The 25,795-nt window shown below is 41.3% G+C and overlaps 1 protein-coding gene across 1 annotated transcript in view; it reads left to right on the top strand.

Moving 5' to 3' along the window:
• Nucleotides 1–25,795, top strand: part of ADGRB3 (adhesion G protein-coupled receptor B3) — a 791,667-nt gene that overhangs the window by 372,077 nt on the left and 393,795 nt on the right. The window contains exon 9 of the mRNA XM_060167396.1: nt 11,024–11,218. Within this exon, the coding sequence (XP_060023379.1) occupies nt 11,024–11,218 (195 nt within the window). The remainder of the gene's footprint in view (nt 1–11,023; nt 11,219–25,795) is intronic.

Here is a 25,795-nt window from a genome sequence, read left to right as displayed (position 1 = left end):
TACAAAGACATGGAGACTAAACAATACACTACTAAATAACCAAGAGTTCACTGAAGAAATCAAAGAGGAAATAAAAAAAATACCTAGAAATAAATGAAAATGAAAACACGATGACCCAAAACCTATGAGATGCAGCAAAAACAGTTTTAAGAGGGAAGTTTATAGCCATATAACCCTATCTCAAGAAACAAGAAAAATCTCAAATGAACAACCTAACCTTACACCTAAAGCAATGAGAGAAAGAACAAAAAAAAATGCCACGTTAGCAGCAGGAAACAAATCATAAAGATCAGCTCAGAAATAAATGAAAAAGAAATAAAGGAAACGATTGCAAAGATCAATGCAACTAAAAGCTGGTTCTTTGAGAAGATAAACAAAATTGATAAGCCATCAGCCAGACTCATCAAGAAAAAAAGGGAGAAGACTCAAATCAATAGAATTAGAAATGAAAAAGGTAACAACTGACACTGCAGATGTACACAGGATCATGAGAGATTACTACAAGCAACTATATACCAATAAAATGGACACTTGGGAAGAAATGGACAAATTCTTAGAAAAGCACAACCTTCCAAGACTGAACCAGGAAGAAATAGAAAATATAAACAGACCAATCACAAGCACTGAAATTGAAACTGTGATTAAAAATCTTCCAACCGAAGCCCAGGACCAGATGGCTTCACAGGTGAATTCTATCAAACATTTAGAGAAGAGCTAACACCTATACTTCTCAAACTCTTCCAAAATATGGCAGAGGGAGGAACACTCCCAAACTCATTCTACGAGGCCACCATCACCCTGATACCAAAACCTGACAAAGGTGTCACAAAAAAAGAAAACTACAGGCCAATATCACTGACAAACACAGATGCAAAAATCCTCAACAAAATACTGCCAAACAGAATCCAACAGCACATGAAAAGGATCATACACCATGATCAAGTGGGGTTTATCCCAGGAATGCAAGGATTCTTCAATTTACCCAAATCAATCAATGTGTTAAACCATATTAACAAATTGAAGGATAAAAACCATATGATCTTCTTCCCTGGTGCCGAAGTGGTTGAGAGTCCGCCTGCCGATACAGAGGACATGGGTTCGTGCCCTGGTCTGGGAAGATCCTACATGCCATGGAGCAGCTGGGTCCGTGAGCCATGGCCACTGAGCCTGCACATCCGGAGCCTGTGCTCCGCAATGGGAGAGGCCACAACAGTGAGAGGCCCGTGTACCGCAAACAAAACAAAACAAAACAAAAAGCCACATGATCATCTCAATAGATGCAGAAAAAGCTTTTGACAGAATTCAGCACCCAATTATGATAAAAACTCTCCAGAAAGTGAACGTAGAGAGAACCTACCTCAACATAATAAAGGCCATATCTAACAACCCCACAGCCAACGTCATTCTCAATGGTGAAAAACTGAAACATTTTCCTCTAACATCAGGAACAAGAAAAGGTTGCCCACTCTCTTCACTATTATTCAACATAGTTTTGGAAGTTTTAGCCAAAGCAATCAGAGAAGGAAAAGAAATAACAGGAAGCCAAATCAGAAAAGAAGAAGTAAAGCTGTCACTGTTTGCAGATGACACAATACTATACATACAGAATCCTAAAGATGCTACCAGAAAACTACTATAGATAATCAATGAATTTTGTAAAGTAGCAGGATACAAAATTAACGCACTGAAATCTCTTGCATTCCTGTACACTAAAGATGAAAAATCTGAAAGAGAAATTAAGGAAACACTCCCATTTACCACTGCACAAAAAATGTAAAATACCTAGGAATAAACCTACTTAAGGAGACCAAAGACCTGTATGCAGAAAAATATAGCACACTGATGAAAGAAATTTAAAATGGTACAAACAGATGGAGAGATATACCATGTTCTTGGATTGGAAGAATCAACATTGTGAAAATGACTAAACTACCCAAAGCAATCTACAGATTCAATGCAATCCCTTTCAAACTACCAATGGCATTTTTCACGGAAGCAGAACAAAAAATTTCACAATTTGTATGGAAACACAAAAGACCCCGAATACCCAAAGCAATCTTGAGAAAGAAAAATGGAGTTGGAGGAATCAGGCTCCCTGACTTCAGACTATACTAAAAAGCTACAGTAATCAAGACAGTACGGTACTGGCACAGAAACAGAAAAATAGATAAATGGAACAGGTTAGAAAGCCCAGAGATAAACCCACATACATATGGTCACCTTATCTTTGATAAAGGAGGCAAGAATATACATTAGAGAAAAGACAGACTCTTCAATAAGTGGTGCTGGGAAAACTGGACAGCTACATGTAAAAGAATGAAATTAGAACACTTCCTAACACCATACACAAAAATAAACTCAAAATGGATTGAAGACCTAAATGTAAGCCGAGACACTATAAAACTCTTAGAGAAAAACATAGGCAGAACACTCTATAACATAAATCACAACGTCCTTTTTGACCCACCTCCTAGAGAAATGGAAATAAAAACAAACAAATGAGACCTAATGAAACTTAAAAGCTTTTGCACAGCAGGGGAAACCATAAACAGAACGAAAAGACAACCCTCAGAATGGGAGAAAATATTTGCAAGAGAAGCAGCTGACAAAGGCTTAATCTCCCAAATACACAAGCAGCTCATGCAGCTCAATATCAACAAAAAAGCAATAACCCAATCTAAAAATGGGCAGAAGACTTAAACAGACATTTTTCCAAAGAAGATATGCAGATTTCCAACAGACACATGAAAGGGTGCTCAGCATCAATAATCATTAGAGAAATGCAAATCAAAACTACAATGAGGTATCACCTCACACCTGTCAGAATGGCCATCATCAAAAAATCTACAAACAATAAATGCTGGAGAGGGAGTGGCGAAAAGGGAACCCTCTTGCACTGTTGGTGGGAATGTAAATTGATACAGCCACTGTGGAGAACAGTATGGAGGTTTCTTAAAAAACTAAAACTAGACCTACCATATGACCCAGCAATCCCACTACTGGACATAGACCCTGAGAAAACCATAATTCAAATAGAGACATATACTGCAATATTCATTACAGCAATATTTACAATAGCCAGGACAAGACATGGAAGCAACCTAAGTGTCCATCGACAGATGAATGGATAAAGATGTGGCACATATATACAATGGACTATTACTCAACCATGAAAAGAAATGAAATTGAACTATTTGTAGTGAGGTGGATGGACCTAGAATCTGTCATATAGAGTGAAGTAAGTCAGAAAGAGAAAAACAAATACCATATGCTAACACATATATATGGAATTAAAAAAAAAAGTTCTGATGAACCTAGGGGCAGGAGAGGAATAAAGACACAGACATAGAGAATGGACTTGAGGACAACAGTAGGGGGAAGGGTAAGCTGGGATAAAGAGGGAAAGTAGCTTTGACATATAAAATAGAAAGCTAGTGGGAAGTAGCTGCATAGCACAGGGAGATCAGCTTGGTGCTTTATGACCACATAGAGGGGCTGGATAAGGAGGGTGGGAGGGAGCCACAAGAGGGAGGAGATATGGAGATATATGTATATGTATAGCTGATTCACTTTGTTATACAGCAGAAACTAACACAACTGTAAAGCAATTATACTCCAAAAAAGATGTTAAAAAATTATTACCATTTATTGTAGTTTATTTCTAATCTCATAGTGCTGTGGTCAGAAAAGATGGTTGATATGATTTCAATTTTCTTAAATTTACCAAGGCTAGCTTTGTGGTGCAGGATGTGATCAATCCTGGAGAATGTTCCATGTGCACTTGAGAAGAATGTGTATTCTTCTGCTTTTGGATTGAGTGCTCTATAAATTTCAGTTAAGTCCATCTGGTCTAATGTGTCATTTGAAGCTTGCATTTCCTTACTGATTTTCTGTCTGGATGATCTGTCCATTCATGAAAGTGGGGTGTTAAAGTTCCCCACTCCTATTGTGTTACTTTCGGTTTCTCCCCTTATGGCTCTTAGTATTTGCCTTATATATTGTGGTCCTCCTATGTTGGGTGCATATATGTTTACAATTGTTATATCTTCTTTTTGGTTTGATCCCTTGGTTGTTATGTATTGTCCTTCTTTGACTCTTATAGCAGTCTTTATTTTTAAGTCCATTTTGCCTGATATGAGTATTGCTACTCCAGCTTTCTTTTGATTTCCATTTGCATGGAATACCTTCTTCTATCCAATTACTTTCAGTCTGTATGTATTCCTAGGTCTGAGGTGAGTCTCTTGTAGACAGCATATGTACAGGTATTGTTTTCATATCCATTCAGCCAGTCTTTGTCTTTTGGTTGGCACATTTAATCCATTTACATTTAAGGTAATTATTGATATGTGTGTTCCTATTGCCATTTTCTTAATTGTTTTGGGTTTGTTTTTGTAGGTCTTTTTTCTTTCCTTCCTCTCTTTTGTTCTCTCCTCTTGTGGTTTGATGACCATCTTTAGTGTTGTCTTTGGGTTGTTTTTTTCTTTTTTGTGTGTGTGTCTACTGTAGTTTTGGCGTTTGCTGTTACCTTGAGGTTTTGATATAGCAGTCTATACATGTACAGGGCTGTTTTAGGTTGCTAGTCTCTTTCCCACCTAGAGGAGTTCCTTTAGTGTTTGTTGCAAAGCTGTTCTAGTGGTGCTGAATTCTCTTAGCTTTTGCTTGTCCGTAATGCTTTTGATTTCTCTGTCAAATCTGAATGAGAGCCTTGCTGGGTAGAGTGTTCTTGGTTGTAGGTTATTCCCTTTCATCACTTTAAATATATCATGCCACTCCCTTCTGGCTTGCAGAATTTCTGCTGAGAAATCAGCTGTTAACCTTTTGGGATTTCTGTTGTATGTTATTTGTCATTTTTCCCTTGTTGATTTTAATAATTTTTTTTCTTTGTCTTTAATTTTTGTCAGTTTGATTACAATATGTCTCAGCATGTTTCTCCTTGGGTTTATCCTAATTGTTACTCTCTGTGCTTCCTGGACTTGGGTGGCTATTTCCTTTCCCATGTTAGGGAAGTTTTGGACTATAATCTCTTGAAATATTTTCTTGGGTCCTTTCTCTCTCTCTTCTCCTTCTGGGACTCCTATAATGTGATTGTTGGTGCATTTAATGTTGTCCCAAAGGTCTCTTAGGCTGTCTTCATTTATTTTCATTCTTTTTTCATTATTCTGTTTTGTGGCAGTGTTTTCCACCACTCTGTCTTCCAGGCACTTATCCATTCTTCTGCCTCAGTTATTCTGCTATTGACTCCTTCTAGTGTATTTTTCATTTCAGTTATTGTATTTTTCATCTATGTTTGTTCTTTAATTCTTCTAGGTCTTTGTTAAACATTTCTTGCATCTACTCGATCTTTGCCTCCATTCTTTTTCCAAAATCCTTGATAATCTTCACTATCATTATTCTGAATTCTTTTTCTGGAAGATTGCCTATCTCCACTTCATTTAGTTGTTTTTCTGTGGTTTTACCTGATTCCTTCATCTGGGACATAATCCTCTGCCTTTTCATTTTTTCTCTCTTTCTGTAACTGTGGTTTTCATTCCACAGGCTGCAGGATTGTAGTTCTTCTTGCTTCTGCTCTCTTCCCTCTTGTGGATGAGGCTATCTAAGAGGCTTGTGCAAGCTTCCTGGTGGGAGGGACTGCTGGTGGGTAGAGATGGGTATTGCTCTGGTGGGCAGAGCTCAGTAAAACTTTAATCCACTTGTCTGTTGATAGGTGGGGCTGTGTTCCCTCCCTGTTTGTTGTTTGACCTGAGGTGACCAAGCACTGGAACCTATAGGCTCTTTGTTGGGGCTCAGGGCTCACGCCATTGAGTCCTTCCCAGAACTTTTGCTGCCAGTGTCCTTATCCCCACAGTGAGCCACAGCCACCCCCTGCCTCTGCAAGAGACCCCCCAACAGTAGCAGGTAGGTCTGGTTCAGTCTCCTGTGGGGTCCCTACTCCCTCTCCCGGGTCCTGGTGCACACAAGACTTTGTGTGTGCTCTCCAAAGTGGAGTCTGTTTCCCCAGTCCTTTTGAAGTCCTGAAATCAAATCCCACTGGCCTTCAAAGTCCAATTCTCTGGGGATTCCTCCTCCCATTGCTAGACCCACAGGTTAGGAAGCCTGATGTGGGGCTCAGAACCTTCACTCCATTGGGTGGACTTCTGTAGTATAATTGTTCTCCAGTTTGTGAGTTGCCCAACCAGTGGTTATAGGGTTTGATTTGATTGTGATTGTGCCCCTGCTACTGTCTTATTGCAGCTTCTCCTTTGTCTTTGGATGTGGGGTATCTTTTTTTTAGATTTCCAGTGTCTTCCTGTCGATGATGGTTCAGCAGTTAGTTGTGATTCTGGTGCTCTTGTAAGAAGGAGTGAGCGCACATCCTTCTACTCTGCCATCTTGAACAAATCTCCTATTACCAGTTTGAAAAATCAAAAATAATAATAGTAAAGACTACCATGAGGAATTCAGAAGCAAAGTGATTGAATTATTAAGTAGCCATAAAGATGGAAATGTAGGACTGAAATAATCACTAACAGAATAGAAATAATGGGAGAATAGGGTTGGGTGGATAAAATGAAATAGAGAAAAGATTGGAATTGTTGGTTAAGATTATATTTGTTTGGCCTCATAAGTCAAACAATGGAGGGTATATTTGATTTAATATGAAAATGGATGGATTTTATGATGGACTTTTTTTTTTTTTTTGGCAGAGAAGTGATATGTCCAGACATGTGAAAGGTAGGATAGTTTAGCTTGGGGAAAGACTCAGTAAAACCAGTTAGGAGGCTATGTAAAAGAGTGTGATGATAGGTATTGAAGAGCTGTTCCAGGCTTCATCTTGCCCAGAGGTAAAAAGGATAGATATGAGAAACATTACATAGCTAGTATTTAGAAGAACTAGAAATTGAAGATGAAAAATAAGGAGGGGAAACAGTCACTGTGTCTACTTTTAATCTCTATCTTTACAGTAACCCATCATAGCAACATTTTAATGATATTTGCTGTTTTTTACAGACAAATCAAATGATTCTAGGAAAGATCTGTCCAGTGTTCCTAAGTAGTAAATATTAGAACTACATTTAAATCTAGGTTTTATGGCTCCAACAGTTCTTTAAACATAATATACTAGTAAGATTTCCAGAGAGAATGCTTAGTAGGTAATTACTGAGTTTAATTTGCAACATAAAGAGTTGTGGGTTTCAAATCAGATTTCATACCTCTGATTTTGATTTTGAAGAGAAACAATGTAGACTAGTTGAAAGGAAATAGCAACATGAGGTGTTGGTATTTAAATAGGATACCCAACTTCAGGCCATATTTTTGAGAGAGGGAAAGATTGAAGAAGAATGACGATTGAAGAACAGGTGGGATTCAAAATCATAGAGGTTAATCATAGGGTTAAATCATGGAGATGAAAAAGGATGCAAATAAAGGAACAGTGTGAAAATAGAGAAAGGTGAGGTGAGCAAACCCAATCTGAACTCTATTTCTTCATGATCCAGAACAGTCCAGCAGATAAACATGGATTTGTTATTCTAGAAAAAGGTAGCGAAAGGGTAGGCACAAGGTAAGTACTTTTCTGATATGGAAGGAAGACCAAGAGACTGGAATTGTTTTCCACCTAAATATGTTCTGGGTCCGTCTTATCTGAACACCCTTTATATCCTTCATAAATGCTACCAGTAGCCTATGCTAGTGTGTACAAACATTACAAGGTATTGTTATGCCTTGGCTGGGTGCCTTCCACTGACAATGCCAGGAAGGATGCTAATTAGTGCCAATTGTGAGAGCTGGTGTTGTGGTCTGGGCACATCTGTCTCCAAAGATCAGGACTGAGAACAGTTCATTCCAGCTGTCAGATGGCAGTGATGTTATTAATTTACTACTAACTGGGCCACATTTGGTGCTGACCCAGACGTGAAAGACTGCCTTTCCTAGCTCTGATTAGCTGAGCCATCCAAAGTCTTCTGTGTTATTTTTACTGCAAACAGAAAACATGTCTGACTGTTGTATTCCTCAAGGTTCAAGTCAATGCTGTAATGCTTTTGTTTGTGGGGAAGGATGAATTTTGTCTACCTGAGTTAGACCCTCACAGACATAGGTAGGTGTTGCCAAAATAACAGATAGGGAGCTGAGTTGAGTAGTCAGATGAAGTTTACCTTGGCGACCGTTGTTGCACCACATCCCTAGTGGAGAACCATCTCAGTGCTCCTTGGTTTTGAGCATCTCAGCTGTGGTTTGCATTGCCAGCACCAAACTGAACACTGAATTCTATGACATTTTTTAATGTAGACCTTATTAATTTCATTTCTCTTCAACATTTCAAACTCCACCTGCTGAAGCAGACACTTTTGAGCCCAGGAGCTGCACTGTCTCTGTAGGTCAGGTAGTTGATTTATCTCATGCTGTTTGATACCAGTGTTTTCTATGGACTATGTTGATGAACAGTTTAGGATGACTTCCAAATGTGCCTAACTTGATCCCATGACCTCACATGAGCTTAGAAGGACTCATTCAATCATTTGTTCATTAATTCTTTTGTCCAAAATATTGAGTAATTCTTCTAGGTACTGGAATGTAACAGTAAATAAAATACACAAAATCTCTTCTTTCACAAGTTCTAATGGGGGAAGCAGAAAAACAAATAAACCAAAAGATAGATGCACAGTGGTAGGTAAGGTTGAGCACTAAGAAGAAAGGTGAGATATTTTTTAAAAAGGTGAGATACATAAATTAATACCTAAATAAATAGAAGTGTAAGATCATTGAGAATGACAAAGATACCATTTTAGATAGGAAGTAAGATAAGACCTCTCTGAGGAAATAACAAAAAGCATGTGGATCTCTGTTGGAAGACTGTTCCAGGCAAAAGGAAAAGCACATGCAAAGGCCCTGAGACAGGCCTGTACGAAATGTTGTTGAGGAAGATCAAAGAGACCAGAGTGACCAGAGCACAGTGAATTGAGGGAAAGTGTTAGCAGTCTCCAGGGACCAGATCATGTAGGACACACAGACCATGATGAAGCAGGGAGCTTTCCCGTGCACAGTAGCTGTGCTGACTATGGTAGGCTTGTGTGAGTTCATTTGAATTTTTTTAAATGATGTTTAAAACTTTTAACCATATAGACATATTTTTCAAGGCTTAGAAGATACATGAAAAACTGAGTCTCTGATGGCTTCAATTACACAAATAATAAGTTGGATAGTTTAAATAAAAACCTAGGCAGCTCTGGCTCCAAAGCCCATTCCATCGTATTTTGTCATAAAGCTCTAGTTAGAATATCGTAACTGAATTCACTCTACCAAACTTTTACAGTGCTGTGTTCTAAGGCTGTGAAGAAGGCAGGGAACCTACCCTCAAGGTTCGGAAAGCCCACCCACAGAAGACATATAAGCAAATGATTATATTTAATTCAGTGTGATAGAGTGGTTGATGTATACAAGAATTAAGAGACAGCACAGACAAGGAGTTGATTGACTCTGTTTAGATATTTAGAAAAAGCAGAACTATTTGAGTGGTTTATAAACATGAGACAGTATAAGGGAGGAGGTTAGCATATCCAGTGCAAAAATAGGATGTGATGGCACACATGACCTGAACAGGAAATTGCAAAGAGTTATCACTAATTTAAAGGTAGGACTGAAGGTCAACTTGGTAGCACACATCATCGTGGTGCACTAGCTGGCTTCTACTGGAGGTCAGCATCCTTTCTGATTGGCCAACACAGTGTCTGCATCTTGATTAAGATGGGCATTTAGACCACAGAGATAAGCAAGGACTAGATCACTGATGCCTCACCCATCCTCTGGCTTTAGTCAGGGGGTGATGGCTGCCACTGAGGGGAGAGAGGAGAGAAATGAAATAAGAAAATGGCAAGAAACAAACTCCCTATATATGTTATGTTCTTTTAACATAACACGATGGGAACAGAGAATGTCTCTGAAGAGTTTTATTTTCCCAAAATATTTTTAGACAGAGCTTTAGAGACTAGAGAAAAGTTAAATATCTGAAGTGTCAAGATAGCACTTTTTAAAATCCATTTTAAAGAAAATTCCTAACTTTAGGATTCGCTCAGATTGATTGCCATACTTCAAAGGATTAGTTGGCACTTTCCTTAATGGGAAATTGATGATTATAGTTATTACACTGGAACCTTTCTAGTCCAGTCTTTCTCTGGTGTGTTAGTTCTTAGTTATTTCATGATCCTTTGATAAGTCGTCGTTATCATAAATTTAACAATGCGATGACAAAGACTAACCTTCTAGTAAACAAGTAAACGTATAACAGATCTCTGCTGTCACTTTACCATCTCTTTCCTTAACATTCTTCCACATGATAAGTTTGCTTTTCTTTCCTTGGGCTGGAGGATAAGCAAATATGAAAACTGACAGCATGTTTCCCTGACCATCAAACTAATTTAAGCTTGCATCTCAATAGTTCATTCTGCTGCTGAAAACCTAGCTGAGAGATTTTTGTTGTTTATTTTTTTTAAAATAAAGCCAAAATAATCTAGCTTTCAGTCATTTCTGTCATAGTAGTCCTTTAAAGTTTATCTAAATGTCTTTCTTAAGCTAAATGTCCTCGTGAAAACTCTTTTTTATTTTTGCTGCTGTATAAAGATGTCTTTATTTTAAGAGGTAAGGCAAAAATTATTAACCTCAGCTTGGATATTTTGAAGTGTTTATAATCTCCCATCTCTGCTCACACCTCACTGAACAATCTCCCCTGTTTACCACGTGCAAAATTATTTTTTAATTTTTATTTCAATTAAAAACGTAAATTAACACATGCTTTTTGCGAAGTATTAAATTATGTTTTCTGAAAACTAGAAAAGGCAAGTCCATCAAGTCAGCCAAAGTGCGGACAGTGATGCGGAGGTCTATCCATGTGAGTTTGGGGTACACACAGCTTAGTTTTGAAATCCTCCCAGGTCTTTCAGTGCTATTGGAACATTGTCCCTGCAGTTTTAAATACATTCGTTTGATGAAGATATGTGAAGAAACAGTAATGAAGATTCTGATGTTTTTTCCACCCTTTTGACCATCACAGATCAAAGAACACCTTGCGAAAGGGCAGAGAATGCTGGCAGGTGATGGGATGTCCGAGGTCACCAAGACACTGCTGGATTTAACTCAGAGGAAAAACTTCTATGCAGGTGATCTTCTGATGTCCGTGGAAATCCTCAGGAATGTGACAGACACGTTTAAAAGGGCAAGTTACATCCCTGCATCTGATGGCGTCCAGGTAAGTGAGGTGATTCCATGAAGGAAAAGCAAGTGAGCTTGGGATCAGTTGTGGTCCTGGGAAGCCAGTGCAGCCACCATGGGGGCTTCCTGGCCTGGAGGGGAGGGTGCTCACTCCTGCTGGGGAAGGCATCCAGGCTGTGCTCAACTGAGCTCTGGAAATGACCTCAGATCCTTAGTCATTCTATATACCTCGGTGTCCTCAACCGTAAAACGCATGTAATGCACCTCCAGGAGATAGTGAGTGAGAATGTGTGTTAAGTGATTTGAGTCCTCAGCAGAAAGGCACTATAGCAAATTCCAGGTTGTAGCGTGGGTATTTTATTCCCACATTTAATATCACCATCTTGCCACAGGAAACTATTAAAAGTACATTAAGCATAATGAAGGCACATTAACTATAGCATGCAGAGAAGACACAGTTTAAGTTTTGTTTGGGGTTTTGCTATTAGAAGGGGGAAGGCCATGTTTAATTCTGTGGAACCATTGTCTGAAAATATCAGGTGAATAGAGAATTGTTCTGGGTAGGAAAATAAGGAATTCAGGAACTCCTCACAGCATATTTTTCTTGTCATGGAAGACTTCTAGAACAGCATCATTTATTTCCATAGTAAAGTTTAAGTACTCATCCAGTTTTAGAATTGCCTTTGCCATTAAGACAAAGCTTGTTGAATGGCAAAAAAAGCATATTTAATGCAACTCTAGTTTGCATTTCAGATTAACTCTTCTTGTGCCTAGGCTAAAATGTATGCCTGCCAAGAGTGTTGACTTGTTTTTTTGCGTTTCTAGCAAAATGTTCTTCCTGTATCTTGGCATGAAGTTCATTAAATAAAGGTTTGGCAAAATTCCCACATCAGGTAGTTTTCTTTCAGCCCACTCTTCCTTTGGGAGTTTTATTTGCATTTCACTTGGAGAATTCAGAGGGTGGGATTTTTGTTTTGTTCTTTGTTTTGCTTTATTTTGATCAGCTATTGAGGGAAAGAGGAATAGAAGGCTTTTTGGAATCATGGAATTATTCATAAATAATATTAAATGCCCTAATTTGTATAGAGGTACATATAGTATTTAAATTATATGCATATACTGCTGAAAGTGGCTGCAATGAGAGTTAGTGGGACTGCATTCTATATTATATCACTAATGTCCAGGAATACATTTTTTTTTTTTTTTTGCGGTACGCGGGCCTCTCACTGCTGTGGCCCCTCCCACCACGGAGCACAGGCTCCTGACGCGCAGGCTCAGCGGCCATGGCTCACGGGCCCAGCTGCTCCACGGCATGTGGGATCCTCCCCGACCCGGGCACGAACCCATGTCTCCTGCATCGGCAGGCGGACTCTCCACCACTGCGCCACGAGGGAAGCCCCAGGAATACATTTTTAATTGTAAAAATACATAGTAGGGAGGGGAGGTGGAAGATTACTGTCATTTGAGCATTTCAGAGATGCACTTGTGAGGTTTTTTTGTTTTTATTTTTTTTATTTTTTGGCCATACTGCATGGCTTGCCGGATCTTAGTTCCCCGACCAGGGATGGAACCGGGCCCCTGACAGTGAAAGTGCCGAGTCTTAACCACTGGACCACCAGGGACTCCCCAAGATGCTTTTGTTTCTTTACAAAGAATGAGAGAGTTTTCCAGTTTTAAAAATGTACTAAGTAAGCCAAGTATAACCTTTCCCTGTAGTTCTGAGATACTTCTATCCATTGGCATTTACATTGAAAAATAACATCTGAAACCCTTGACATAAAATACAAGCTGTAATTTTGAAAAACCTCAGATCCTTGTGTTCACGTTGAAACATCAGGCAGAAGGCTGCACACAGTGAGCTCTCAGGCCTCTTTGAACCCTCGTGAGTGTAGGGCTTTAAGATTTTTTAGGTGCTGAAATTCAGGAAACTAAGAATGCCAGGTTGTATTGGGGACATATTATGATTGAGCTTCTCATTGGAGTGCGCAGACTCCACGAACAATTAGCGTAACCACAGGCTTCGGCATGGACATCAGCTGGCTTGACTTAAATAGAGCAATGTGGCTGATGGTGGTGGTGTCCTTGTGGCATGGTCAGAAATACCTTCCTCCGTTTCTGTCCTACTCTCTCCTTAGTCCTCCACATGCGCACAGAATTCTCAGCAGGCTGGTGTCCTAGTCATTCACAAACGGGAGCTGTGTTTTTCTCTTTCACTGTCTTTATTAGTGTCTTTTCGGGCACCTGGAAACCTTCCTCTTCTGGGAGTCCTTCTTCTTCCGTCTCTGCCCGTCAAACTCCTGGCACAGCTCCAGCAAGTCTTTCTGACTGCCAGACCTGCAAGCCCCAAACTCCATCTGAAAATGACCTGTCTCGTCTCTGAAATTCTAGAGAACTTTGTACCACTTTTATTCTACTTTCCACAAGCAATTTTATACAAATCTTTTGGACATATTTGTCGTCTTTGCTTGATTACAGTCTTACTGCGACTTCAGTCCTCCACTTTCAAGGGCTCTGGGCCCTTGCGATTGGCTAGCACCTCAGGCTTCATATGGAGTAAGCTAAACTCATCTTGAGTGCCACGTTTTCTTGTATTTTCTACTTTGCCTTGTAGGATTAGTGGTCCGTAGGCTGGAACTGTAATGTCATCTTGACTTTTCCCTTCTCTTCCTTTCCTGTTGGGTCAGCCTACACGGCGCCTCTTCCATCCGTCTTTCCTCTCCCCACTGCTGTTTCCCTGTCTTGGCCTCCAGTTACCCCAGCCTCCATTATTTCCATGGCCTCTTTCCTTTCATCCTCCCTCAGACCCTTACCAACATCCCTCCTCATCTTGTGCACCATGGTCCCATTGGCTGTCCTAGGACAGCCCTGATTCTGTCACTCCTCAGTCAGAAATCTCCAGCGGGGCACCAAGGCCTCCTCAAAGACAACCCGAAGCCTGTGTCTTGGCTTCTAGTGCGCCCGCCGTACGTAGGTCACCTGCCTTTCCGGCCGTGCACATGGACTCCTCTTTCCCTTCACAGACTTGGAGCCAAGTGAACTACTTCCTGCTTCCTGGATGCACTGTGCGTTCTTGGCTCTGGGCCTTCGCTTTCTCTATGCCTTCAGACTGGCTTGTCTGTCTCCGTCTCCTAAATCAGTCTCTTGGTACAGACTCTGGGACTCTGAGTTCCAGCAGCACTTCTCCTGCATCTCTTTATGTCTTGAGTTATTAGTACTCATCTGCAAATCTTTGAAAAAGAAGAAATATCCCTGATCCATCTTTGGATACTAGCCGAGCTCCAAGTCATCCTCTCCCCAAAGAGGAGTCTTGACTATAGAAGCTGCTCAACAAATGTTTGTTGAGTTAATTAACAACAAAATTAATAACTACATAGATACCACTGACCTTTTTTTTATCCTTTTTTTTTAAAACTGGGAAAAGAGCAAAGACCAAAGAGAGATTAAGGAAAACTATTTAAAGAGAATACATTCTTTTAAATGTAGTTATGTGCAAGACATTTTATGTAAAATGCCTGGTGATGCTGGATTCAGTAAACAATTGACTTGATACATTGATGAAAGTGAGATAGTATAGCTACAACCTGTTAAAATTTGGGGAAAAAATAAAGTGTACTTTTATGTCTTGGAAGGATAAAACATAGTAATAGTTTTATTTTGGGAAACTGGTAGAAAATTACTCCAAAAGTCCCTTCCCTTCAGGCATATTCTTTCCAAACCTTGGGGCTTGGTCATATGTCCAAACCTCTGTCCATATTGGTCCTCTATGTAATTTATTCTTCCCATTTCCAATCTGATGCCAAAGTCCTTCAGGATCCAGCTCAAAAATCATTCCTACTCCAAAGTCTTCTCTTCATATCTCAGGCAGAATTCAGTGTTTTCCTAATTGTCTGGTCTTTTTGAAACCTTGTAAATATCCCTACTAGAGCAGGTCTCTCACATGACATTGTAGTTATTTGTTTTCAGACCTCCCTTCAGCAGCAAATGTTAAGCTTGTGGAGAGACAATTAGGTCCCTGGGGCTTAGCTTGGCACTTGGAGCATAGTAGACATGCAAATATTTGTTCAAGTAATTAGTGACTATGAGTAATGTAGTAATATTTGAGGAATTTACTTCACAAAAAACTAAGAAAAGTACTCTGAACATCCAATTAAGAGAAAGGAAGAAAAGGAGAGGAAAGCTTGTCTTTTTTTTCACCCCTGGGAAAATTCATACTGAGTCTCATTCTATCAGTGGAGGATGAACTCACAACACCCACACCAGGAACTTGACAAAGTTGAATCAGACATACAAATTGAAATTCCAGTTTGTCCAATAAATATCTTGATGTCTTCAGACACATTACTTAATCTTTCTCTACCTTATTTCTTCATATCTAAAGATGAAATAGTAGTACAGTCTATTCTCTTTAGTCATGGTAGTTATATTTTATAAAATGAAAGAATACTGATCATTTACTAATAGGGAAACTACAGGATGGGTTCCTTCAAGAATCTGTCGTATAATTTTCATCGACCAATTAATACATGACCTGTTTTATGTGTGTTTCTGTTATTGTTGTACATATAACAATATATATGTTATTATTATATATACATTGTGTGTGTGTGTGTATATATATATATATATATATATATACATATATATATATAAAAAACTCATGCCTGAACAAACCTTATCTAACACACATATTTTCTCTATAAGGCATAACACAGCCTTCTTGGGTTTAGGAATACTAGATGGACCTCCACACTATGCTGATGGCCATTCTCAACAGTGAAATTACCAATAAAAAATATGGAAAGAAACCTGGGCATTAAATAGGCCATGAAAAGGGCATATTTACAGGATATGAGCTGAAACCAAATCTCAGAGCATAGCCATGTGACATGAGCTGGGCACTTGTGCATGGGTGACTCAAATTCACCACCGTGCGTGCCCTTGAAGCTATGAGCTTTGATTTGGGGGTTACAAATAAATTTTAGCGAAGAGTTGAATTTGCAGATACGGAATTCATGAGTAATGAAGTTCGATGGTAACTATTTTCCAGTCTTGTTGCGAGGCTTAGAAGTAATTCAGGTTAAATACGTAACAACCCATACATGATGGTATTTGTGAGTCGTCCAGCAGAGAGTAGGTGCTCTGTAATGCCCTTAGCTCTGGCGTTGTAACTCTTAACATAAAAGGAAAAGATGGGCCTTGCTCTCAAGCTGCTTACAACATCATTGAAGGAAAAGTTAACTCATGAATGAGGCTAGACCGGTAATGAGGAAGAGAGATATGAGTACAGTGTCTCACTTCCAGGAGCTCTCAAGACATAGAATCTGAACTGCAGCAACAAGAAAATAATTCATGGGAGCCTTAGGCCTTGAGATAGAATTTGGAGAAACAAGCTGGGTGCGGAAACAATAATCAAACTCCAGTCAAAGCCACAGAAATGGTATGAGTGTGGCACATTCAAAAGACCAAGGTTGGTAAAAAAAATGGGATTCACATTGGAAAATGTCGATCGTGAAGGCACGGGAATCAAGGCTAGAGGAGAGTTTGAATGTTATTCTCTATGAGCAAGGTTACTAAATGTGAGTGCTGTTTTTGGAAAGATGGTCTGGCCAAGGTGGATAAGGGCGATTAGTGAGTAAAGGAAGACTGGGGGAAAGAAACCCGTGAAAAGGCTACAGCAATGACCTGGAGGTTGGCAAAAAGAAAGCATGTTTCAGTGACAGTGGATCAGAAAAGCAGGCATGATCCACTTAATGGAAGGAAAGGCAGGCCCCTGAGACAGCTTATATTTGGGGGTAAAGAAAGAAGAATTGGAAAGAATACATACATGGAGTATCCACGGAGACTCCTTGTTTAAAGTTGCCCTCAAACTTCCTGGATGCAAGGATTTGTCTCTTCTCAGGCATGCTTTTGTTCCCTGACAAAACTTTTGTTGGTCTAACTCAGTGTTTTCCTAATGTTTTTGACTATGACCCACAGTAAGGCACACAGTTTACCTCAATATATACTTGAAAACTAGACTTTTTCAAAATAATATTTCCCTTTTCCTGTGGGTAATGCACTCTTGTATTTTCTATGCATTCCTATTTGGTTATAAAAAGTCAATCATGACCCTCAAACAGGTCGCCAATGTTTGAAAATCACTTGTTTGTCTAACGTGTTCTCTAGGCTTGAAAATTCATTTCCCAATGATTAGGATTAAATAGGAAGCTCAAAACTCAGCTTCCAATTTCTTTCTTAAAGGCAAACTACATTCTAAATAAAATTCTCAGAGTTAGGTGATCAAGAAATTAAACTGAAAGCAGAGTTAGTGATTTCGGATAAGCCAAGCATCTTCTTTCCTAAAACACTTGACAGGCAAGCATGTATGTTGGATCTTTCTCATGCTACCCATCCAGCACTAGGTGAGGATTCTTGAGTATTATTTCTCTGATGCTTTCAGTGAGAAATGCTTTTACTTTTTGTGTACAAAAGAGTGGTCTGATAAATGGGGAAGCAATTATGGCTAACAATCCAAAGCCATTATGTAATGCTGAAACTAATTCTCTTGACTAAATAAAATCTAGTACAGGCCCTTTAGGTTTGGAATTGTAGTATAACTCTAGCCTACAAGACAGTACCTTATGACTTGAGATCCTCTGCTTAAAGAACATTGTGCAGCAGAAGATTAATAATTTCCTGGAACGTAAGTCGGAGAGGTAAGGAAGGCAATAGAGCGTGATGACTCAGAGTGCCTGTTCGTGGTCAGAATCCCGAGCTTCTGGTCAGGGCTCTGCTACTTGTTAACTATCTGATGCTGGGCAGGTGACTGGACCTCCCTGAGCTGCCATTTCTCTTCCACTGTATTGGATGATGGTACCCATGCACAGTGCTGATGTGAGGGTTGAGTTACCGTGTAAAACTTACACAGCACGTGGCACACAGTAAAAGCTCAAGGAACATGGCGATGACCCTTATGATCCGGGAAGGTGAGATTCTGATGGAGCAAACACCTGAAGCATCTCTGGACCACAGGTGTCTGCTGCCAGTGCAGATGTGTATTTTGCTATCACTCCTGGGAACAAAGGAGGGTCAAATATTCTCCATGGCACTACCTATGCAAGAATGGGCCACTGCTTTTTTCCCACTCTTTTTTCTCCCCCACTCTTAGTAGAGGAGAAGGGCAGGGAATGTATTAAGGAGAATGGAAGTCAGAAAAGAAGTGTTAGTCCTTAAGGCCTTTATCACAAAGCCATTTCAATGTTAGCCGGCAAGTGGATGAGAGGATGGCTTGAATCAATAGCCAGGATGCCTGGATCTGTGGGAACCAAGAGGAGCCCAGGATGGCAACTCCCAGCTGATAATCACTCCAAGTCACAAACGCAGCCATTTCAACGCTTCCAGCCTGAGAAGGTTCCCTATTCTTTCTCTGTGGTAGAGAGAATGTGTACAGCTAAAAGCTCTTTCTAGATAGTGTGGAGAATGTGCCCTTATTATATAAGATGGAAAGAAGAAATTCAATGCCAAATACCTGCCTTAAATGGGTGAGATATTAATAAACACATCTTGCTTCACCCACCAACGTGAATAAATCCTACCATGAACAAAATTTGGAAGATGGCTGCAGGCTGAGAGGAACTGAGGAGCTCCATAGGTGAATAGAGTATTCACAAAGATGGGGGAAAAAAGAAGGGCGACTAAGAAGGTTAGGTATTTGTGGAATGGAGCCTATCACCTGGTACATGCCATGTGATGTACATGAATGACTTTGGTGGAACTTAAGAAAAATATGATAAAGCATCTGATAGGTAGTTTTGTTGTTTCAGAATCCCTCATTATTTCCATCAGAGTCAAGAAAATGTTGAGATTTGCATGTGCACGGTGTACAGGTAGTCTTCTATTGTGATTCCATTTATTATTAAATTTTTCTTTTAAAAAATTATGGGGGAATGTATCAGTTTGCAGGGCTGCCATAATAAATACCACAGACTGGGTGGTTTAAACAACAGAAGTGTATTGTCTCCCAGTTCTGGAGGCTGGAGGTCCAAGATCAAGGCGTGGGCAGGTTTGCAGGCAGCCGCCTTCTCCCTGTGGCCTCACATGGCCCTTTTCTCTGTGTGTGTCACCCCTGATGATTTTGTGTGTCCTAAATGCCTCTTCTTACAGGAACACCTGTCAAATTGGATTAGGACCCAGCCTCATTTTAACTTAATTACCTCTTCAAAGGCCCTGTCTTCAAATACAATCACATTCTGAGGTCCTGAGGGCTAAAGGCTTCAACATATGGATCAGGGCCAGACACAATTCAGTGCACAACAGGGGATCTTGAAGGAACTGTGAGAATTTCCCTTTAGCCAAGAAAAGTATGTGCCAGGCATCTTCCCAGGGACAGGACCTCTATGGCTCTGCTCGCAGCATCCCAGGGGTGAACCTGTGATGTGTGTGTGTTTCCTGCCCAGGTGGCCCTTTGGTATATCCGCCAGGCCTGCCCAAATGCGGTGATCACTTCTCACCTTGTGCCTTGTCTGGATTTGAGGAAGATTTTGCCCCACTTGTTATGATGTTTTTTATGACTGACTGCTCAGCAGGGCTCCCTCTTGGGAATAATTGATGAACATACCTAATCATATTAGCATCACTAACGTTTTTACCCTTCATTTGTAAAGCAGCACCACGCTTGGCCTCCCTAAGCACTGACAATAGATGCTGCTTCTCTCCACTCCCCCATTCTGGTTGTCACTTGCACCTCAAAGCAGACCCACTCTCTGCTCTTTCTCTGGAGCCCTCCATCCTACACTTGCCCTGGAAAGACTCGTAGCATCGTGTAGGAAGTTGCCCATCCAAGCAGCTCCAAAACTCCACAGGTGGTACCGTCTTCCATCTCGGCAGAGCAGTGAGATTAGTGGGAAAGGCAGCCTGAGATTCCTGGACCCCTGTTCCATGTTGTTTCCAAAATGAGTCAGAGCTTCGGTGATATCTGTGACTAAAATGAGAAGAAAAAACAAAGGTGTCCTTAAGGGCTCTGGATTTTTTTCTCCTAAACTAGTGCACGTTAGGGAATATTTGCTTCAATAATCGGCTCTCACACCCTCTGGATCTGGCATATGACACTGGGCTGTCTGGGACAGCCCGGCCCTGTTGGCAGGAGTCCTCTGACCACAGCCTTCCAGGCTGGTGACCCCACGGCTGACCTTCTGACCTTGATACCCCAATCCCTTTGTCCCCCCCATTGATCCTCTGGTTTTCCAGTGCTTCAGTTTCTTGTCTCTGAATCATATTCTCCGTATATCTTGGTCCCTGATGCCTTCCAGGGGGCATCCTTAATTATCATCTGCTGCTTCCTGAATCCTTGAGGGTTTCTCATTGCCAACGGCCAGTTGATGTGCTTCTAGGATAGGTATTCTAGATAAAAGATTAAACCAGAGTGATGTGACTTTTTGTCCTGATCCGTTGAGAGACCACCTATTAAAAAAAATAGGCAAAGCACTCTTTAGGGATTAGTTAGCTTTAAAAAATACAGTAGAACAAGCTTAAGATTATTTGTGTAATAATATTCCTCTTACTCAATTTTATTTCTCTACACTTTCTTGACTGGGAGGCTAAGAAGTAGAGTCATAGCCCAATTACAGGGATTGGACGTCAGTTATCCAGGCCCTAAACTGTAACCTGGGTGTGTTCCTGGTTTTGCACATCTCACGTTCAAGTGTCATCATCCAAGTGCATGGAGGCTAAAAAAATACAGGAGACCAAGGCATTGTATCTTGAACTCTTTAGGTTTTTACCTTGCTGCAGACTTGGTCCATCTCATCTGACTTAACCTCCCCACTACAGAGGCCTTCTGCCCCACTTCCTGCTTCCTTATCCCTAAGCCCTCATCTAACCTCACGTGGTCCTCTTCCTGTCTATTTTATCACCAGTGTTTTAACTTCGAGTTTATCCCATTCAGCTCTATTCCTGGTCATTTTAGTTTTTCCCCCAAAAGCTCCAGGTTTCAACTAGGATTAAGGATTCACAGGTTTTGACCTTTTGAGCTTCAGGCTTGTAGGGACAGTGGCAGCTGGGCGTCTCAGCTCTATCCCAGGCACCTCACGCTCGGCCAGAACAGAGCTGAGCCCACAGTCCCCGGGCACACGCAGCTCTGCTGTGTCTTCTGCGTGTTCAGCAGAGCTGTGTGTCCTCTAGGAACCAGGGCCTGGTCCCGGTTCTGCCCTCTCCCTCCGTCACCACGACACTTTGTTCCCTAATCAAGCCAGCAGACAACACCGCCTCCTTTCTGACCTCCCCATTTCCACTCTCACTCTCCTGTACTCTGTTTTCCACTCAGCAGCCAACGTTAGATTTTTATTTTTCCTGAAACTCGTGTCACATAACTATTGTGGGATCCAGGCACCTCTCTGTCTGAGCCTCTGACTCTCTTTTTCATCCTGTATTAATATTCTCCCCCTCCCCTCTTCTAGCTCCCTGCTCAAGGCCATGCCAGCTACGTTGCTTCCTCTCTGTGTTCCTTCGTCCCACTGTTGTTCTGGGGCTCTCTTCCTCGGGCCTGCCCATGACTGCCACCTTCATCACTCTGTCCTCAGCTTAGATGTCACCTCCTCAGAAAAGTCTTTCCTGCGGACTCTTCCACCTGAAGCAGACTTGTGTGCACACACACACACACACACGTGTGCACACATACAAACACACATACACATATATACACATAAACTCATACACACAAACACATCCACATGTCCACACAGATACCCAGATATACACATACACACACCCACATGCACATATCCACACAGTTACACACACACACATACACATACACATATACACACGTGCACAATTACACATACAAACACACATACACATAAGCACATAGACATGCAAACACACAGATACCCACATACCCACGCACATACACGCATACACACACCCACATACACATGTCCACACAGGCACACACGCACACACAGCCCTCCCCTGCCCAGTCCCTCCTGGCCCCGTACACTATTTTATTTTTGATTCATCACCTTAAGTCCTGTTTTAAATGATTACTTATTACTAAATGTCCTTTCTTTACACAGCGCAGTGCAAGCTCCGTGAGGGCAGGAACTCTCGTGTGTCTCGCTCACTGTTGCGTTCACTGAACTCAGAAAAGGGCCAAGTACACAGCAGGTGTTCAGGCAATGTTCCTGAAGGAGTGAGTGCCTTTCTGCCTCTCAAGCATCCCCTGGGTCTTTCCTCACCTCCACCCTCACGCCCACTTCTGTCCTCGCTGTGTCTCACTCGGGCTCTTGGTAAAGTCTCCCCGGGATGTTCCCTTCCCCAGGCTTCTTCCTCCCCAAGCCCCCAGCTTTGCTGCCTGGAGTGTAATTTTCTCTCTCTCCCGATGCCCTCTGCTGCTGAACAAGGTAGCCCTCGCTCCATCAGGGATGGGGCAGCAGTGGTGGTGCATAAGGGGCTCCACTGTGTTTGGCAAAGAACCAGCTGTGTGTGGAAGAGGAGACCCCTTCCTTGGGAGGGGACCAGGGCCGAACATCCTCCACTGTGTCCTCTACTTGTGAGACCCTGCAGTTTCTCAAGAGTGGGTGTCTGTGACCAGGACGGCCTTGAGACTTCAAAATGCCACTCAGATAGGAAGAGTTTGATCCCATATTTAATCAGGAGAACCAGCTTTCTGATCTGTAAAAATAAGCACCCTATCTCCTGCCCTGGACCTACAAGAACCCTGGGTATAGAGCAGAAGAGGGTGTTGAAAGGAGGCCACATGTTAGGTGGGGACCATGTATCCGTGATTTTTAATCCCCCCAGTGTTTATCCCATGGTCTTCCACACAGTAGGCATGCAGTCAGCCAACATGAAATATTTGAGTATTTACATTTTCCTATGCCTCGTGCTGTACCCTGGGGGCATGGGAGCGAACAAAATGGAAACAGTCCCAACTAAATTATAAGCTGGTAGAGAAGAAGCCCTAAACTGATCATCATACAAATACATTGTAATTACGAAGTGTGATATACTTCAAAAGAAATCTACACAGTGCAACTCTGCATGTTTGCTGCCCTGTGAGTGGCTCCCTTACAGCTGGCTGCTGCCTGCATTACATTAGGGTGAAGGTGCACTTATTCATCCTTTTGGGTGAGTGCACAGTAGTTTTGCTGGGTTGGTCATGCATGGATGTAGAGGCCGGGAGAGTCAGAGACCATCGTACTAGTAATTCCCCAGGTACTGGGGAAAGCTGACTCTCAGAACAGAGAACAAGGGTCTCTTCTGGTCAATAGAACCTCTTCCTTCATGTCTTATTCTTTTAGGTGATTACTTCCAGGAATGGGCTGTTTCTTTTTTCCATGGATTTTTGGCAAAGCATGAATGATGAGAGTATTGGTAAATGAAAAATAAAAATTTTCACTACTCAAAATCAGAAACATAAAGAGACTGTGCAGACTTTGTATACTTACAGTGTGGTGATGGGAGAAAGCCTTTCTGGGGAAATGGCATGTAAATCTAGACGTGGAGGACAAGAAAAGGGTTATTCAAGTAAAGAACAGGAAGTAAAGTGGTTGAAGAAAGGGAGCAGCATTATATAGGTCTGGAGACTGGGCAGAAACAGGTTTGGGATGCATGGAGAAGTCTGCTGAGCCTGGAGTAGAGAGAGTGGGGGACAGGATCGCTCAAGACAGAGTGGAGAGACAGGAAGGGGCCGGATCACGCTTGACCTGCAGCCGTCGACTGCTCTCTGGATTGGGGATGCATGACTGTCCTGGGCTGTGCCATTTTAATCCTAATGGTGTGTCCCTGCTTCCTTGCTTAGCCTTTAAGCCTCTCTTATGATCCCTCTATATTTCATGTCGAGACCACCACCATTCCTGAAAGCTTTCAGTTCTCCTTCTTAACTCAGTTCCTTGGGGCCTGTCTCTGCCTCTCGGTGCCCAGGCATTTGCTGCTGGGTTAGGAGGAGGAGAACACGTTTCTTGTGGCTTAGATATCTCCGATCATGAGCCTAATCTACAACTCTCTTTCAATAAGGAATTCAGCAAAAGTGCATGCTAAGATGTGCTTCAATATACTTATAGAAAATTGTATATAGTCCTTGAGAAATTTGTCAAGTGGAAGCCAACCAGATATAGAACAAAGAATTACGTACTTACTGCTTTGCATAAAATTGAGTGTCCTGACCAGTGTGAGGTGATACCTCATTGTAGTTTTGATTTGCATTTCTCTAATAATTAGTGATGTTGAGCATTTTTTCATATGCCTCTTGGCCATCTGTATGTCTTCTTTGGAGAAATGTCTATTTCGATCTTCTGCCCATTTTTTGGTTGGGTTGTTTGTTTGTTTTGTTTTGTTTTTTTTTTTGATATTGAGCTCCATGAGCTGTTTGTATATTTTGGAGATTAATACTTTGTCCATTGCTTCATTTGCAAATATTTTCTCCCATTCTGAGTGTTGTCTTTTATCATTTATGGTTTCCTTTGCTGTGCAAAAACTTTTAAGTTTAATTAGGTCCCATTTGTTTATTTTTGTTTTTATTTTCATTACTCTAGAAGATCTGTCATACAGAGTGAAGTAAGTCAGAAAGAGAAAAACAAATATCGTATATTAACACATGTATGTGGAATCTAGAAAAATGATACAGATGAACCTATTTCCAGGACAGGAATAGAGACGCAGGCGTAGAGAACGGACTTGTATAGACATATATACACTACCAGGTGTAAAATAGCTAGCTAGTGGGAACCTGCTGTATAGCACAGGGAGCTCATCTCGGTGCTGTGTGATAACCTAGAGGGGTGGGAGGGTGTGACGGGGGTCCAAGAGGAAGAGGATATATGTATACACATAGCTGATTCACTCCATTGTACAGCAGAAACTAACACGACATCGTAAAGCAATTATACTCCAATAAGAAAGAAAATCGAGTGTCCTTTTAGTCTCACATGGCCAAATCTAGGACTTGCACTTTGATTGGGGCAGAGACATCAATGCTTCTCTTTACAACATGCGTTCGCTGTGCTGATTTTAATAATACTTCCTGCCGAGGAAAACCAGAGTCCTGCTTCCTGCCCATGGTGTCCCACAGCCGTTTGCTCAGGGTCTCCCACGTGCTGCGTGTCTCATCATCACAACACTGAAACCCCTCCCAGCAGGGGACATTCTTAGGAAGGAGAGCTTTCTGCTGAACAAATCATGGGCCATAATGTGGCTATAAATACAAATCATGCAGCCAGTCGTAAAAAGATAACACAAAGGGAATAAAATCATAAAGCTTCCATATATTGAGCACTTAGCGTGTGTCAGATACTGTGCTAAGAATTAGCTCTGAGCTTCACAGCTGCTCTGCCCTGCAGGTGTTAGCATCTCTGCCTCACAGGCTAGAGAACATAGGCGGAGGTGGGCAACGTTACCCCAGTACCACACAGGTAATAAATGTTGGGAGAATTTTTAAAGCAGGTCTGCCTAGTTCAAGCTCCAAACTCAGAGTCTGCTAAGGACGCTGAATTTTTCAAATCAGTCTAGGTCGTAGAGATCGGGATGTGATCAAAACAAAACAGAAACCTGTCAGATGCAATTCAGGGGCTAAGGGACTTGATCCACATATCATCAAAGGAGAGGTCTGACCATAGGTAGCAGAGCTCTTGAAAAATTC

Source organism: Lagenorhynchus albirostris, chromosome 12, assembly GCF_949774975.1.
Source record: "Lagenorhynchus albirostris chromosome 12, mLagAlb1.1, whole genome shotgun sequence".
Classification (NCBI taxonomy): domain Eukaryota; kingdom Metazoa; phylum Chordata; class Mammalia; order Artiodactyla; family Delphinidae; genus Lagenorhynchus; species Lagenorhynchus albirostris.
Note: the sequence above shows the minus strand (reverse complement) of the source record. Positions and strands in the feature narration are given on the sequence as shown.